At 39.1% G+C, this 17,686-nt stretch overlaps 2 protein-coding genes across 6 annotated transcripts; one reads left to right on the top strand and one right to left on the bottom strand.

Moving 5' to 3' along the window:
- Positions 1–8: 8 nt before the first annotated feature.
- Positions 9–9,833, bottom strand: u2surp (U2 snRNP-associated SURP domain containing). 4 transcript variants are annotated; one of them, XM_087789944.1, is made up of 26 exons: positions 9,745–9,833; positions 8,354–8,452; positions 8,111–8,225; positions 7,904–8,028; positions 7,763–7,833; positions 7,527–7,615; positions 7,362–7,397; positions 7,169–7,251; positions 6,902–7,067; positions 6,333–6,544; positions 5,999–6,042; positions 3,697–3,801; positions 3,547–3,613; positions 3,325–3,485; positions 3,091–3,253; positions 2,914–2,993; positions 2,751–2,838; positions 2,528–2,662; positions 2,270–2,465; positions 2,124–2,204; positions 2,010–2,061; positions 1,136–1,265; positions 947–1,057; positions 768–889; positions 510–698; positions 9–357 (listed from the first exon to the last, which is right to left on the bottom strand). In XM_087789944.1, the coding sequence occupies exons 1-26, from the start codon at positions 9,787–9,789 to the stop codon at positions 222–224; spliced, it is 2,901 nt and encodes a 966-aa protein (XP_087646070.1). In that variant the 5' UTR covers positions 9,790–9,833; the 3' UTR covers positions 9–221. The 4 variants fall into 4 exon arrangements, with proteins under 4 accessions (XP_087646070.1, XP_087646071.1, XP_087646072.1 ...); XM_087789945.1 differs by having other exon boundaries at positions 2,270–2,462; XM_087789946.1 differs by lacking the exon at positions 7,362–7,397.
- A 465-nt stretch (positions 9,834–10,298) lies between these two features.
- pcolce2b (procollagen C-endopeptidase enhancer 2b) lies at positions 10,299–17,611 on the top strand. 2 transcript variants are annotated; one of them, XM_087789938.1, is made up of 10 exons: positions 10,299–10,470; positions 11,313–11,421; positions 11,824–12,079; positions 13,347–13,471; positions 13,538–13,674; positions 13,761–13,924; positions 14,157–14,240; positions 15,030–15,113; positions 16,476–16,643; positions 16,903–17,611. In XM_087789938.1, the coding sequence occupies exons 1-10, from the start codon at positions 10,343–10,345 to the stop codon at positions 17,031–17,033; spliced, it is 1,386 nt and encodes a 461-aa protein (XP_087646064.1). In that variant the 5' UTR covers positions 10,299–10,342; the 3' UTR covers positions 17,034–17,611. The 2 variants fall into 2 exon arrangements, with proteins under 2 accessions (XP_087646064.1, XP_087646065.1); XM_087789939.1 differs by lacking the exon at positions 14,157–14,240 and having other exon boundaries at positions 10,300–10,470.
- Positions 17,612–17,686: the final 75 nt, after the last annotated feature.

Below are 17,686 nucleotides of genomic sequence, written 5' to 3'. Positions count from 1 at the left end.
TCACGTGATTACAAATAAGCTTATTTTATTCAGAATTGGATTTAATGTGAGCTACAAAAACGAAAAAGGACAGCATGGATATAAGACTATTGTCGTCACGCTCTGGTGTTCACGGCGCGATGAAGTCTGGATACAAGGATCATCTTTGTACAATTATAAAACAGCTCAGTCCGTCCACTGTAAAGTCTGTACACGATCTGGACCATCAGCTGCCAGACCTGTCAGTGTTTGCTCTTCTTGGACTTTTTGTGAGAGCGGTGTGGGGACCTGGATTTGGAGCGGGACTTCTTGGCAGATTTCTTGGGTGTTTTGGACCGTGACCTCCGCGACCGTTTTGGCGTGCGCGGCGATGGCGACCTGGGGGAAAAAAAACCCATAATTAAAACCATATCTTTAACCTACAAGTGACTCCCATCACTCGTCCCATAATTCACTGCAACAACTGAATTCTGAAAAGTCTAATTTGGTTTCACACCATTTAAACTTCTTAAATAAAAGCCTTGTCGTACCTTTTGGAGGATTTCTTGTTGCTGGCTCGAGGGGAGTCCTTGTAAGTGGACCGGGACGACGTGTCTTTAGAGTAGGAACGCTCCGAGCGCTCCGACCGTGGAGACGAGGAGCGTCCTCGTCGACTGCTCCGGCTGGGACTCGGGGAAACACTGTGTCTTCGCTTCCTGTCGACCGCAGGCGAGGATTTTCTGTGGGAATGAAGAGTGGAGATGAAGAACTTCTCAAAGAGGACTGTGGTCTTCGCAGGTGTGACTCACTTGTCTTTTCTCGTGGGCGTGTCCTCTTTTTCCTTCTTCAACTCTTTTAACCGTAAATCTGCCTTTTCTTTCTCCTTTTTCTCACGCTCCTTTTCCCGTTCTTGTTTCTCCTTCTCCTTCTCCTAGAGGAAACGACAGATGGTGGATGATGTCCTCACTAACATCTCATCCTTCTTTACCTTCTGTAGAAGTTTGTCCCTGTAGTGTTCTATCTGCTCCTGAATACTCTGGCCAGACTTTTTAGGTCTTTTCCCAGATTCCAGCTCATCCTGGAATTTCATAACTTTAACCTGAGGAGGAGAGGAAGAGCTGTTAGAACAGGTTAAAAAAAAAGAAAAAGGATTTTGAAATGCGACTGGATCTTTCACCTCAATCTCTCGGAGTTTGCTTCGCTTCTCCTCGTTCATTTTGGTTTTCACGTCGGCGTCATCTTTGCTGAAGTTGGAGTAACTGGGAGTGTCGACGGAACTCTTGTCGTAATCGTCGCTGTCGTCGTCCCTGCAGAGGAAAACAGTTTGAAACAGTTTTCCTTTGAGTTGTTCGCCATGTCTGCACAAATGTAAATCACTATTCCGGCAGACTTAAGGTAAGGTAAAACTTGAGATATTCCTCTCCATTTGTTTCAAGGAAACTGCACTATTGTAAGTTTCTTTAGAAAGAACTTTTGCCATGACCTTTAAAAAAAAGATTATTATGTGCTGACATGATTTAATCATTTGTGATGCAAATAAATTATTCTCATTATTCCTGGTTCATGTCACAGATGCTTGAAGACCACCTGCCTCATACTTTAGCTACACCTGTGTGTCATAAAGTAGCATAAAAAGAGTTCACTCGGGGATGAGTGGTACACACACTATTCAGGAAAACTGAAAGTCAACCACGAAGACTAGTGACGGCACATCTGCGTCTCATCACAGATCTGGTCCGACTAAGATGATGAATATGACAACAGTTTACTTTAGACGCAGATGTGTTGCACAGCTGCATAGGCAGATGTTATAAAGATAGAAACAGGTTTTTAGTCCTACATCTGTATTTGGAAAAAAAAAGGGAGCTACTGAAAAGTTTCAAGGAACTAAAGTGACTCCAGAGGAGCAACAGTTTTGAGAAGCTGGTAAATTCAGAGACATCCACATAACTGACATTAAAGCCTCAAAGTTCTCAACAATGAGAGTTAACCACATGGTCGCAAAAACAAATCATTAGCATCCATCTACTGATGAAATGAACGCAACTCACTTTTTCATTTCCTCCGGCTGCTCAAACATGTCCCACTTGGATGTGGTCACTGCTGAGAAGTCAAACAGTCACAGTTAAAAGTCAGAAGGTGCAACCGGACGCGACACAACAGACCTTGAGACGCCAACTCGGACTCTTCCACTGCTTCCCATTTCGACGGGGCCACTTTGAAGGCAGCCTCTTTGGACTGGTCGACTTTAACGAAAAAGCAGGAAATCGTCAAGATCCTGTCACATCTGTATCCGGGTGTCGTTACTCACAAGGGATTCCGTCAATATCTTCCTCCATCTGCTTGATCGGGAAACCATCCAGGTCGTCCAGAAGAGCGCCATCTATTGGAGCTCCATCCACATTTCCTGCATCGATTGGAATCCCGTCGACATCTTCCATTACAGATCCGTCCACATACTCTCCTCCTATGGGAGCTCCATCGATGTCCTCTGCCGGCTCCACCTGCTGGAAGACAGAAGAAAGAGTTGAAAACAAGATCCAGACTTGTCGCAGGTCAGCATCAATACCTCCAGTACCACATCGACCGTCTCCTTCTCCAAGAGGTTGACCAGACCCAGAAATATGTTCTGCAGCTTGATGAGAAACGGGTCAGGATACACGGCCCAGTCCTCCCAGGCACGGAAGCACGCCATCACCCGTTGCTGCTCACAGGGAAAGAAAGAAGAAGGAAAAAACGCTGAGCGGGCTGAAGCTGAAACAAATCACACCGGATGACTCATCTCCTTTTACCTTAAAGTTCTCACTTTGCAGGTGACCTTGAATGGTTTTGTAGGTAGCATTGAGGTCAGAGAAGATCTGGCCCAGTTTGACTTCAAAGCTGTTGGTGAAGAGTAAGAGAAAAAACATTTGTCAGAGCGATCATCTCAGCGAGTCCACAGCAGTGAGAACTTACTACTTCCTGTAGTAAGACGCGTTGGCTACTTTGGCAGAGGAGTTGAACAGAACGTCAGACACCAGGTACAACCTCGCGATCTGGAGTCACACAAACAATTGAGATGTTTAAAAGCCCTGAATACGGATGAGTCTGACGTTGACTGATCTGGTAAATAATGAGAGAAAAGGCTCGTGCCTTCTTGGGAAGAGGAGTCTTGAGGATGGACAGCGACTCTGTGATGCATTCAACGATCTCTTCAGCAGCTTCAGCGCGATTGAGGCAGAACAACATGGCTTCTGCCACATCACTTCTACGAGGAGTCAAGCCTCGGAGCATCTCTTCCAGTTTGTCTCGCTCGCTGAAGACACGTGAAGACGTTGATTAGTCCCGACACAGCAGCTCAACACAAACTAAAGAAGCGATTCTTACTCTTCCTTCAAGCATCCCTTCTTGCCCTGCTCCTCGTCATCCTCCTCCTCGACGTCATCGTAAGGACCATGAAGGTAGGGATTAAGAGGAGGTGGGCGCCATAGGGACCCATTTTTAAACATTCTGAAATCTTCGGTCCGCCACTTGGCTGGTGCTTCACCCTGAAAACATACAATAGAGTCAATACACCACTAGGACGTTACCTTCCTGTTGAAGACCAACCTGCAGGATGGTGTAGAGCTTCCACCTGTAGTACACATGAGCTGGACTCTGGTTCTCAAAAAGAAATCTAGAGGAATACAAATAAAAGGTCAAAAAAGGAAAGAAAACAATAAGTCACATTAAGTGATGGTGACGGCCAGTGCTACGGACCTGTACATGGGATTGTTTATTTCTCGGTTCATGATCATGGCTTCAAACATTGGGCCTTCACGCACCACAAACTCGATCATACGGTGGATGAGAGAGAGCAAATTCCTACAAGAAAGACACAGTTAAAGCAGACAGATTCAGACTGGCTTCAGGCATCAACACTACAGCGTTTCATTTATGCTTGGTGCTCACACTCTTTTACTGCTTCCTTTTTTAATCTTTTAATGGAGTGGAAAAACATTACATTTTATATTTCCTAAAATTTATTTCATTCTGACATATTTCCTTCCTTGCTTTTTAAAGATACCATTATGGAAGATTATTTTATATTTTTGTTTCGTACATGGGGAGAAAACAGTTATGATTTGATTAATAAAAATATTTATTAACAATTATTTCTTATAGACAATCATTTTTTAAGTGTTTTGTATAATGTAAAATATAGTTTTGTTTGATTAATTAGTACGATACACTAAGCATGTATTATTCTATAACAGGTATATGTCTGGACAAGCATAACATTTCCATTACATTTGTGCACAGCATATATGCACATTATAATAGAGCAGATGTTACCTCCAGGAGTATTATCAGTTAAATAATGGAGGAAAAAACAGAGGCAGCAGTAAAAGGTTGTGGAACACGAGACATAAATTACAGACAATAGAACAATTTCAATAGTCTAAAGATTGATGCCGACAGACCTAAATTACGCTAAAATCAATAACAGTAGCCATTTGAGGTAGAACTGTTTACGCAGTACCCAGATTGGACAGTGGATGTCACTACTAGTCAGGTGGCTTAAATGCTCAACTAAAGGAGCACAACAAAAAACATTTTTAAATCTTTACAGAAGGATTTCAAAAATAATGAAATCATCATTAGGTTGTTTAACTTTTCCAAACACCTAGATATGCAGTAATGCCCAAACTGGAATGCAGGTACTGCAAACATTCAACCCAAAGAGCTTACAGGAGTAGAAACTAACGTTATATAAATAGCAGGAAAGTCGGTACGTATTTACTCAAAGACTGTAACTATAGAACAAGCTAAATATCTAACAGCAAAGTAGTGACAGAAGACACTGTCTGTGATTTTTAACTTTGGATACAGTGTCGTTTAATCTTCGAAGACAAGTTTGTGGGTTCAAAATCTTCTCAGCAAGTCTTTTATTTACAAGTTAATTTTGGGGAAAATGTCTGGGATGCATTCAATCCTAACTTTAGAGGCCAAGAATGTCCTTCCTTTAATTGACAACACAGATGACATTTACTTGTATTGGAGTGGATCGTACCAATGGCGGGTACCAATTCTGTATACTTTCCCAATCCATCCCATGATGCTTTTCAGGTCCCTCGCGGCTGAAGACAGTTCAACGTGTGCTGCTCACCAAGGCCAATGTCAAAGGTCATAGACAGACTAATGCTGGCTAGATTAGATTTGGTGGCAGGGGCCAGATTTACTGAGCACCTGTTTCCAGTGACAGAGGCCAGAGGGGGGAGACAGTCTGACTGAGCAAAGGTCGGCGAGACAGAACTAGAACCAGCAACTACGTATGCAAGACAGGTACATGATGAAGCTCAGACAGAATCTAAGAACGGCTCAACTTTGGCCACAGTTGTGTAGGTGATGTTAAGCCCATGCCATAGGAGTGAGTTCAAAATGTTAATTAATATTATATGAAAGTTCCTAAAGAAGGAAAATAGCACTTATTCTAACGATTTTTTTTATAATAACAAACAAACGTTTTAGTTCAAAATCACTAATAGCTCAATTTAATTAAACTGGGATGACAGAAAGATTGACAGCTTTATTAGAAAATAATGTGATTTATAAGTCAAAATAAAGCCAAATTGAATTTGGATTAGTAGAAGATCTTGTTAACAATTCTGTTTTTGGGTTATTTATTTTGATGGCAGTCTTGGAACTTAACCAATTTTAGCAGAAATATGATGTTTGTTGAATTTGTCAGGATGCCAAAAAGCATGATGGACATAATTGAGCAGCCTAAACTGGATTAGAAACGCACTCAAATTTCAATCACTGATGTTGGCGTCTCATTAGGAAGCACTTTATTAATAAGCTGCTTTAAATGAGCGATGGTGAGTGACACAACAAAAAAAAAAAAAAGACAAAATCAGTTGAAATCGGATACAAACTAACTCTACAGTCAATTCTTGTCTCAACCATTGCTCAGCCACACCGACCAGCCCCCTATAGCATGCAGTGATCAACAGATCAAACTTATGGGATGTTTTCCTTCTAATTTGAACACCAATTAAAAAAATGAAAAAGCATGTACCTTTCTGTTGGGATAACCACTTTGACTATGGCTTGCGACAGAGTCTGTATATGAAGTCACATCAGATAATAAACATAGAATGTGAGTATTGTTAAAAGGCAACAAGTGCAAATTCAAAAAATGCATTTCAAAGTGCAAACATCAAGTATTTTCCACTAAAAGCCGGAACATCCCTGACACTGTACATAAACATACATCTATGTAGACATACACTATGGACAGAACTATTCATATGACTACATTCATCTTAACAATCTACCAACCAATCCTGCAGTAAGCTAACATATCCTAGCAGATTTGCATCAACCCGAACATAGCTGACGTTCTAAGTTACCTTCTCAAACTCCTCCTTGTTTTTGGGTGGAGGAAGAACTGTAGCATTGGGGTTCTTTAGCCTTTCCCGGGGCTGTGCGTTGAAGGGGAGGCCAGAGGGAGGTGGTGGGAGTGTGTGCTCCATCATGGAAGGAGGGATGTAGATCGGGTGGGGTGGGATGGGAACACCTTTGCCCCAACCTAATTTCATCTCAAAGTTCATGATCTGCTTTCCTGTCGTTTCAAAACAAAGCACAGTTTAGGACATAAAAGTAAGCAGAACAATGCAAAGATTTTAGAAGTCACAGCATCTTGTCTTTTTCATTCAATACATTTATTTTATCAACAGAAATGAACAAGACCAGCAGTTATGTTTATCATTAGGCCCAGAATCAGACATAAGTAGTTATCCATGTCATTCAAGACTGCAGAATGACACGTTATAGATATTCACGGAGCAAAACACTTTCTAAAATGAGTACATGTAGGTGAGATACAATCACAGCGCTCTTGCAGGGTGTTATTGTTTCAATCAATTTATCTGTTCATGTATTTAACATTAAAGAATGTAAACTAAATCTTAGCTCCTACCGTTTAAGTTCTTGAGTGCTCTCTCAGCATCCCTCCTGTTCATGAAAGCCACAAAGCCACAGTTCCTCTCTCGAGCCCTCTCCTCATCCGTCCTCGGCCACATGATTTTGACGCTGGCAAGGGGGCCATAACGTCCAAACTCTTGACACAGCATTTCCTCATTCATCTTTATAGAATGGTGAAAGACAACAAAACAATAATTTATTTAACACTTCTAGAATCGTCAAATTGACAGCGGTTGATAAATGAAACTATTATGTTCGTCACCTGTGGATTTATATTTCCCAGGTACAAGTTTGTAGTGGATGGATCACCAACGTCATGAGATCCTGGTGCACAGTCATCCAAAACTGCAAACACACAAAAGAAAAAAGGACCCTCCTAAAGCCTTCTGACATGGAACCAAACATCTCTGAGCAAGATGAGAATAATCACAGCCACTGTATTAAGTCAAAATTACCACTGGACGGACGGTTTCTTCTTGAAGAACCATCCGCTAAAAAAAGCAGAAAAGCAGTATAAAATTTTGTTTCAGTGCAACCAGAGAAATCAGTGGAGGGGAAAGAAGAGAGAGTGTGCTGGGGTAAAGTCAGGTGGTGAAGGACAAGCAGCTCTTTAAACTCACTTGAACGTCTTCCCTCCATCCCAGGGAGAGGTTCAAATCGACTGACGCGTCCCTTCTGCTTGTGCCTTTCATCCCTCTCCTCTTGTATTCTAAAAGCCAAAGACAAAAATTCTTAAAAATGTTAAAAATGAGTTTTTACAGCTTTTTGGTTAGTGGACCAGTTCTTCACAATATTTAATATTTGAACAAAGAGGAGTAAAGTTTGAGGCTTCTCACAAACATTATTTTATACGTACTGTTTTAGCTCTTCCTTGAAAAGCTCCAAGTTGCTCTTCTTTTTTTCTTTTTCATTACTTTTCTTCAAATGCTAAACATGGAAGAATAAATAATTTTAGAAAACATAAACACTTTTATATAGATATTAATGTTGAACTTACATGTCTCTTGTCAAATGTTAAAAACTGGGGTGGAGTCTCCAGAGGCAATATGCTTTTTGGTACAGGTTCGAAACGAGATTTGGGCTTGTATAGCTTTCCTTTCTTCTCTTCGGAGCCTTCTTCATCTAAAAATGGAATACAATGTTGCATTTTAATTTAAATCACTTGAAACAGTCAGCTTCCATGAATAAAGAACAACCACCTTACCTTTTGCTGCATTTGCAACACCTCCACGAACAAATGCTTTAACCTTTCCATCTCCACCACCTTCAAAAGCAGCAAGAAACTCCTCGTATATCTCCGCAGCTGCACGCTCATCCTCCTGACAATAGAACATGCCACAAAAGAGAGCAAATGTCCGAGTAGAAATACTCTTGTCAAACCACATACCGATGAAAATATGAAGGATAAGGCAATATGGAAAATTCACTGGAGTTTTCTAACTCTTACCTTTTTCTTCATTTCATCTTGTTCTTTCTTGCTCAGTGTTCTCTTTGCCACTGACATTTTACCTATGCTGAAGGACTTGAGTTTGCTCTCAAGAAGCGCCTGTTGAATAAATATGTGATGATTATCTATTCAAACAATTCTTGTACATGGAAAAGAAAATGATCAATTCAAAGATACATAAAAACAGTAACATATTAGATCATAGCACTATATAATTTAAACGAGAAGCAACAAAAATGCTCAAAGATGAAAAAGGACTTTTTCACGCAAACTCTTTGATGTTATATTTAAATTTATACCTACAGCAGTTTCTTTAAAATCACTGCAACTCAATACATTCTAAATAATGTTCTACCAAGTCACTGGCTCACCAGTGCTAGCTAATAAAATAATAAAATAGTGTAATTCTTTAAAAGCGATTCCATGTCAACGTCTGTGAAGCTATTACTAAATGATCACAAAAGGAATAAAATGTTGTTGTTTTTTGTAATTAAATACATCAGTACAGATTCGGTTATAATCTATTAAAGCCACCATCCTGTGAATAAGAAAATGCAACACAACTGAGCATTTATTAATATGATGCTCTATCCTCAACTGTTTTAAATCACAGGAATAGAAGAGAGGACAAACTGACTTAAATAATTATGAATTGATATGCATTATGAAAATATATGTTACAAAACTGCCTATTGAAAGAAACCACTTCACTGTTGCTGCAGAACTTAATTACAGAATATCAGAAGTATCTTCAAAACGTTTTGCTTTAAGAACTCTATTTTTACTTATGTGTGTGTTTTCATGTATTTGAAGTATGTTGTTCCATGCATTTGTATTGACATGCAAAGGCACGACCAACTGACAGAGAAACTATACTGTCACTGCTGAAATATGATCAGGAATGGCGATGATATTGTAGTCAACATAAGCTCGAGCGATCATTTTAAGCGTGAAGAACACAGTCAAAGAATAAAACATCGACATGCATAACAGTATTTACATGTTTGGTACACATGCTTCACAGGGCGTCACAGCACAGCCTCAGTCACGGCCTAACACACCATCTTTCGCGCTTTCCATTGACTGTTACACAATAATACACAAAGCATGTTTGCACATTTCCTGTGGCATTTGACTGAAGTTTCTGATGGGAAATTGAGTTCTTTAATAAATAAGGCAGTGTACTGGCACGTAATTCGACCCAAAACCAACTAGTTGTTGCAGCTACGTTGGTTAGCATAAAGCTATTAGCTAGTGTGACCGGCAAGTCGCAGGCTTGTGTTTCGATGAATAACAAAAATGTTGTAACATTATAAAGCGCACGAAACAAGTGGATCGTATAATAAAAACAGGTGCAACACACGCACGGATAAACATTATATACAATTCACCTTAGCGCTAGCTTTTTGAGAGCCACCAGGCGTTCGCTCCGCCATCTTTTGTGGAGCCTCCAGGAAAACAATCGAGCACAGATAAAAAGATGGAGGGAAACCAGGGACTGAATCGATCTCAGAATCGTCGAGTTGTTTGTTTATGTCCCAAGGATTTAATTTCCATTTGATTTTAACTAGAATTAGACAAAATTGGTTATTTGATGAGATTTGTTGAGTCGACATATATTAATATATATTATTTAGAGAATCCCAGCATATAGTTTAGTATATAATAGGATATTTTTTTATATTTATTAGCAATTTTTTTTTTAATTGTACAATCTTTTTTTTTTTACGTGTAAGCTCCCAATTAATATGATGGACAGAGACATTGAAGAGGAATGCAGAACCTTGCAGTAGTCAAGTTTATACCCATCTCGTTTAAACCTCTCTTGCCCTTCAAGCGCTTTTTTTTTAATAGTATTTCTTTCTTTTTTTAAAAAGACCCTCCTACCACGCGCGCACAGAACAGACCTCTAATTCATGTGCCTCAGCTCGCAGTTGCACAAACTTCCTGCAGGAGCTCCAGGACTTTCCTCTCCAGCTGCTCTCCAACATGTCCTTCATGCCACGGAGCGAGAGGAGCCTCTGGAGCGTCAGTCCAACCATGTGGAGAACCTGCGCAGTTTTTAGCGCCTGGAGTTTACTCTTCTTGACGCAGGTCTGCGCGCAGACCCAGCGAAGGTAAAGCTTTTATTCGTTAAATATTAAATGATTTATAAGGAAAACTAAATTTAAATATAATTCTTTGAAAGTGCGACTGCGTAAAATATTCACTGTGACCTCAAATGTCAAGACTGACATAGAGATCTTGAGAATAACTTTATGGGAGTTTAATTGATGCTGATTTGCTTTCTGTGTGACCTTTTAAATGGATTTTAACGAGGCTTTAAAACATTTACAAGATACTTTACATAAGTCAGAGAATTTGGAAAATGAACAATAATTAGAATATTCATTTCTTCACACCTGTGATATTATTACTGTTGAATGAACACAAGAAATAAAGTAAATTTCAACAACCAAAGTTTTTATAATGAGAAATATTTTATATTCATGGCGCCGTTTGTGCTGCTTGTAATGGGTAAAAACAGATGTTTTGATGGTAAAATAAGTTGAGTTGTGGAGAGTAAATAGTGCTTCAATAGAGTAAGTAAGTAAGTAATTTTTATTTGTATAGCGCTTTTCCAGACCAGGGTCACAAAGCCCTTAAACAATCAAAACAATATTCAATAAAGTATATATTTTAAAGATCAAGATAAAACTGATAACACAATAGGAGTTCCAGAAAACCAAGGAAAAGCCTGAACAAATAAGATAGAAATAAAGATGGCTTTCACGACTTTAACATGGTTGATATTTCTTATCATTGGAAATATGGTTCTATAAATTGTAACGGTGTAATGACTTATCTATTTTATATGTGCTTTTGTATAGAAAAAAATGCAACACTGTTTTAATCTCTCACTGAAGGTGACCTTGCACTGTTTCCAAATGTCATAACATTTTTTTTTTACTTTGTCTAGAACGACTTTCACATGTGGTGGGAATGTAACTGGTGAATCTGGGGTGATTGGGAGTCAGGGGTACCCAGGCGTGTACCCCCCAAACACAAAATGTGTCTGGAGAATCACAGTAAGTGCTTGTGTCTACAGCCAGATTTATATAATAAGACAGATACTGTAATACGAACTGGACAGGAAACAATAACATTCCAGATCACCAGAAAGATTTCTGGCTTTGTATAATTAGTTATGTGTGGAATTTGATAATGATATGATATTATTGGCAAATGTTTCTCTTCCTTGAGCACATAGCTCAAACTATGGAAGTATGACATATTGCAATGACTTCGTTCATCGCTTCAATTTTGGATATTTGAAAAATATTATTTAACCTAGGTTGTAGTAAATATCTCCCCAAAACATGAATACAAATGTTCACAAGGTAACATTGAAGTAAAAACGACTTTGTATGTACAAAGTCATAAATTTGACGTTATTGTGATAAATGGATAATCTTTCTTTTCTTTTCCAGGTGCCCGAGGGAAAAGTGGTCGTCCTCTCATTCCGATTTATTGACTTGGAAAATGACAACCTGTGTCGCTATGACTACGTGGATGTTTACAGCGGACATGTCAGTGGACAGAGACTAGGACGCTTTTGTGGCACGTTTAAGCCAGGAGCCTTGGTTTCTACAGGAAACAAGATGCTACTGCAGATGGTATCAGATGCCAACACGGCTGGAAGCGGCTTCTTGTCTGTTTTCTCAGCTGCCCACCCTCACGAAAGAGGTAAATATGTCAATTACTTTTTATTCATTGAGCTCATCTAAGGTTTTAGATTATGTTAGGGTTCAACAAACACTGGTGAAAATACATTTTACGTTAACATTATTTTTTATTAAGAGGTTGAGCTTGATTATTATTAGACACTTGAAATAAGAGCCTCTTTTGAGATTAGTATCTGTCTGCATACTGACTATATAGAAATGATATAAAATATATAACTGCCAACAGTCAGACAATCTTTATGAAGTAAGATCATTTCCTGTTCAACTTTTTGTGGAGAAAATCAACTAATTATAAACTACTCATTTCGGGCTTTGATTTTACAAATACTATAACAGGCCTAAAGTTTTGAAATATAATGAATTTGTCTTTCCATTTGTCAATGACAAAAATGTCAATATAATGGAATACTAGAGACACAAACAGATTAAAAAGAATAATTTCTTTAACAAAGTTGCATTAGAAGAAAAATACACATCTTCTTTTATGACGTTATTAATGTGCTTCTTTTATACGAGGTCAAAGGAAAAACAAACAAAGCCAGTGATCTTTCAGGGTGTGAGTCAACACTTCTCTCACTGTAATGTGGAATTTCTCGCAGCCTCACAAAGAGCGCTCCAGTAGAACCCTCCACTTAAGAAGAACCATGCAGAGTTCAATGAGACATTTCCTGTCCGGAGGGTTAGAGGGTCTCATCAACTCCTGTTGAGGAATTTTAATGGCTGGTAATCTGCTGTAGACTACAACAAACAATAGCTGTTAACAGACCTTCATGAAATAAACAGCTTTCTTTGGCACTTAACTCACATACTTTAGAAAAAAAAAGTTGTTTGTGTAATTACAAAGAAAAGCACTTTGTAAGAAATTCCTCATGTTAAAATCCATCAGAATTATTCCATGATGATGGTTCTTGTTACCATTTCAGACTATCTGTGTATAAAAGTAGATAAAAATACAGCTGTGATTCACATCTCTTTATGTTATTATAATGACATCAAGATGAGTCCTCCAAATGTGTGGGTGTGAACCATATTTATTTCAACTTGGTCATTGCGGGATTAAAGAATAACTCATCGTCATTATCGCCATATGTTTTCCCTCATTTTTGAACCCAATAAACGACTTCAATGATTTGTTGCTTTCTTTAAAGTTGTGATAGTGACAAAGAGTTTTCTCATGAGTTTTTGTAAAACATTTTAGGGAAAATCAAATTCCGCGTCCATTATTCCCAAACAAAGTGTTTCTTATTCTTCTTTCTTTTCACCAACAGGAGACCAATACTGTGGAGGCAAGCTTGATAAACCGTCTGGGAGTTTTAAAACCCCCAACTGGCCTGAGAGGGACTATCCAGCCGGTGTCACCTGTGCCTGGCATATAGTCGCACCTAAGAACCAGGTACACAATGCCCTCAATTCATGAAATCTAGATTCACCCTAAACATTATCATGTTCTTTCCTCCAGATCATTGAAATTAAATTTGAAAAGTTTGACGTGGAGCGGGATAACTACTGCCGCTACGATCATGTCTCCATCTTCAACGGGCCTGAGATCAACGACGCCAAGAGGATCGGAAAATACTGCGGCGACAGCCCGCCAGCGTAGGTGATTCTGTCATGTTTTTGTTTTCAGTACATTTAACTTCCTACTCCCTTTTACCTTCTGTCATCCATGTGCTCTCCTCCAGACCTGTGCTCTCTGAGGGAAACCAGCTCCTCATCCAGTTCCTCTCAGACCTCAGTCTAACTGCGGATGGTTTCATCGGACATTACAAGTTTCGACCCAAGAAGTTCCTGACGACCACAAGACCGCCCACCACCACCACACAGGCTGTCACTACCAGGCCCATACGTAGGTACCATTCTTAACCCCCCTTAAGGTTCTGGAAAAAACACTCCAACATCCTTCCTTCAATATAATCCCGATCCTTCCTTTAAGACGATGAAACAGCTCAGGCTCGACAACACTAATCTCTATCAATTATTCATCGTTATAAAGCGTTTCCGCCTTTAATGTCTCCTACAAGACCACTCAGCTTCTCAGGTTGTCTGTCGTCTTCCTCTCATCTCTGGCTCTCTTGCAGTCGGTCGATGTAAGCTGATCTCTTACCTGGTGCCGTTCTCTCTCCAGCTGATAACTAACAAAACAAACTCACCTCCACACTCTGGTATGTGTGACAGCTGTAAGAACATTTTACCGCTGTCCCATCGCTGACACCGAGACCCCTGCAGACTAGATGAAACATAAAGCTTATATGATCATTTTCCAGGTGTCTTGAGATTTGTTTTACCATCACGCTATATTTAGTATTTAGTTAAATCTTCTTTGCATACTTCACTGCTTAACAACTCTTTACACAATAGTATGGAGATGAAGACAGGAGATTTTTAAAGGTTAAATAAGGAATTTTCATTTGAATAAAATGTTGACCTTTAATGAAATTTGTCAAGATCTTATGCTTCAGTTAATTGCTGTTTACTAGACTTGTAGTCAAGACCTCCTGAACAGAGACCAAGACTGAGACAAAAATAAATAGTTGGTAACTGCTGATATTGTTCTAAAAATAGATTAAAAACTGAAGTATTCTGTATATATGAAGTGTCCAAAGATTAGTTAATTGTGATGCCATGTGTTTATGTTCGTCTGTTCTGAATTTAATTATAATGTATTTGTTCTGAGGTTGAAGACAGCTATTTTTTTGTGTCGAGTAATTTCTTGCTGCTATGATTTCATAGCTTCACTGTGATGTTCCGGATCTTTACGTCCATGTACAGATGTCATGTTTCTGCTAATGTCTGTCCATCTTTATGGATGTGGTAGAAACGTCACATGTTCCTTGTACGATGGCTTCTCTTCCTGTGAAAACACTGTAAATGGTCTGCAGTAGATGAAAAGATAACTTGCCTCACAGACTCGGATAATGACAGACTTCTTCTTTGCTTGTGTGTCCTAACAGCCCTGAAGTACTCGGTCGCCTTGTGCCAGCAGAAATGCAAACGACGTGGAACTCTTGAGAGCAATTACTGCTCCAGTAATTTTGGTAAGAAAATCAGAGCCTTCTCCAGCGTTTGCTACTTATGCTTTTACATTAAGTGCCTTGATAAATCCACACCGGCCCAGGTTTGGTAGCCACTTGCGTCATTAAGACCACGTTAGCATCAGCGAGTGCTTTGTAGGCCTGATAGTGTCACTGTCTTTGCTCTACAATTTGGTACGAGGAGCATCTAAAAGACTGCCTTGATTGCCTGTTTGGATGGGAAGTAGTGTGTACAGTAGGACGCAGTTTCTCCAAATGTAAATACTCGCCGCCTCAGACTGCTAATAAATGAAGTTTTTGATTCAGGCCTGCTGATACTTTCTACCCTGGGATGTTTACACAGAGAATTTCAAAGGGGCGAACTTGATTTGCATGTGTGGCTCTGGAAAGTTGAGCAATGTGGAAAAAAGGAGTCTGTATGATGTGGTGAGGATGAGTGCACATGATACATCACCTTTTCTTGTAGACACTAGCGCTGGAAAATTATGCATTGTCTCCACAAGTAGACGTTAGGACTAATGAGCTGCTTTCTGTTAACAGTAGCTTGTGTAAAAACAAGAGGAGGCCTGGTCTTTCTTTAACACTAGACAGAAACAAATGAGTCAAGGCTGTGAGTGTTTACACCAGCAAGGTTGAAGTTGATCTTTTTCTTGATTTTACCAGATGTTTTGCGATAGAAGGGGTTAGTCTGCTGTCACTTGCAGAAACTTGATATCACACATCACATCCATTCAAGCATCATTACCAATAGTGTGGTAGATGTACGTCATGTTACAGTCTTTTGTTTCTGTCTCATGACTATGGAAGTATATCCTCGCCATAAGAATATCGAATGAAGTTATATATTTCAGATTGTTAAACTTTGAATTTTTCTATTGGAATCTTTTTGTAAGCATTTCGTTATTATTTTTGAAATTTTGAAATTTGTTTCTACATTGAAAGGTTTAATTAGCTTTTATTGAACCATTGATTCTAAATTTTCTATACTGAAAGGTTGAATTTGTTTCAGTGCTTAAATAACCCATTCAAACATTTCAAACGTTTCAAAATTAGAAATGTTAGATTCAACCATTCAGTAATCAGATATAATGCTATACATGAAACAAAAAAGCAATGTCATTGTAGGTATGACATTTTTACTTTAGTCATTTTTACAGAATTTTCATTAATTTCGTGGTTCAATAATGCGCTTTCTTCTTTAGAGTTTAAATTAAAATTAAATGAAGGCATAAATGTATGCATTTGTCTGTTGTTGGGGTGGTCCACATATATTATTGTGCTGCGACACACTTCACACAATAAAAAATATATAACAATTAAAAAGATTTGACTAAGGTGGAGAAATATATTGTTTCTGTTGAACAGCAATCAGTGGAACGGTGATCACAGCCGTGATGAAAGGAGGAAGCATGCATGCCACCGTATCCATCATCAACGTCTACAAAGAAGGCACCCTGGCCATCCAGCAGGCGGGAAAGACCATGAGCACCAAAATCATCATCCTGTGCAAAAAATGCCCCTTTGTCCGAAGAGGTGAGTCAACAACAAGCTTCAAAACATTGTGAATGCTACTTCTGGTTGTTTTCATCACGTCTGGCTCTGAGTTTGCCGCCACAAAGGAAGATCAAAAGGTCTTTATCGAGGGGTAAGGGGCAGAACTCAAAGCCCAAACAGGCGATGAGATGTGAACTTTCCATACATGTCTGCCGAGTGGAGTTTCTCATACTCGGCCCCCCTGAATGTCTCTGCCCATCGCTGCTGCATTCAGGCGTTCTTTGTGTGACCTCACCAGGCTTGAACTACATCTTCATGGGTCAGGCTGACGAGGAGGGGAGAGGCAAGATCGCCCCGCATCACTTCGTCATGGCCTTCAAGTCGAAGAATCAGAAAGGACTCAATGTTTTGAAAAACAAGCGCTGCTGAGATGTGCTGGATCTGATGTGGAGAGTAAGAAGCTTTCAACCATTCGAGAATTTAGAAAATCCTAACAGTGGCCTTCTGGGTGGTCAGTTTTGGGTGGCACTATTTTTCCTCCAACAGACCTGACCTGTGGATTTCTTCTAATTGGAAACTCTTGTAGTGAATGGTTGCTTTGTTTGCCCTGGAACTGTTTGCTCTGCATATTTCCCAATTTGTACTCAAAGCAGCTTCAAATCTATGTCAAGTCAGTAATAAAATACATTAATTTGAAGCATTTTCATCAAATAAACATTCAATATAAACTTAAGTGTATAAATGAAAGAAAGAAATCATAGAAATATAATTTATTATGGAGTAGGGTCTAAAACAAAATGCACTTTTCAAAAAACTATCATGACTTTTTTTTATTTAATAAGGTTGTAATATGTGGAGAGAAAAGTGCAATATGTATTGTGTAAGTATTTCTTTACGTGTGACACAATCAGGGTCTGTTGTTGGAAGTGTGTGATCAAATGAGTTAAATATTTTCATATGTGAATAATATTTATTTTCTTCTGTCAGTAAATAAACATACTGCTACGTACGACTTCTTTGTGGCATTATTTTTACTTCACTGAGCTGAAGTTAATCTTCTGATCAGGTGTGTGACCCATCAC

Source organism: Callionymus lyra, chromosome 4 (assembly GCF_982586985.1).
Source record: "Callionymus lyra chromosome 4, fCalLyr1.hap1.1, whole genome shotgun sequence".
NCBI lineage: Eukaryota > Metazoa > Chordata > Actinopteri > Syngnathiformes > Callionymidae > Callionymus > Callionymus lyra.
The sequence above is the reverse complement of the archived record's forward strand: the minus strand, read 5'-3'. Positions and strand labels throughout refer to the sequence as shown.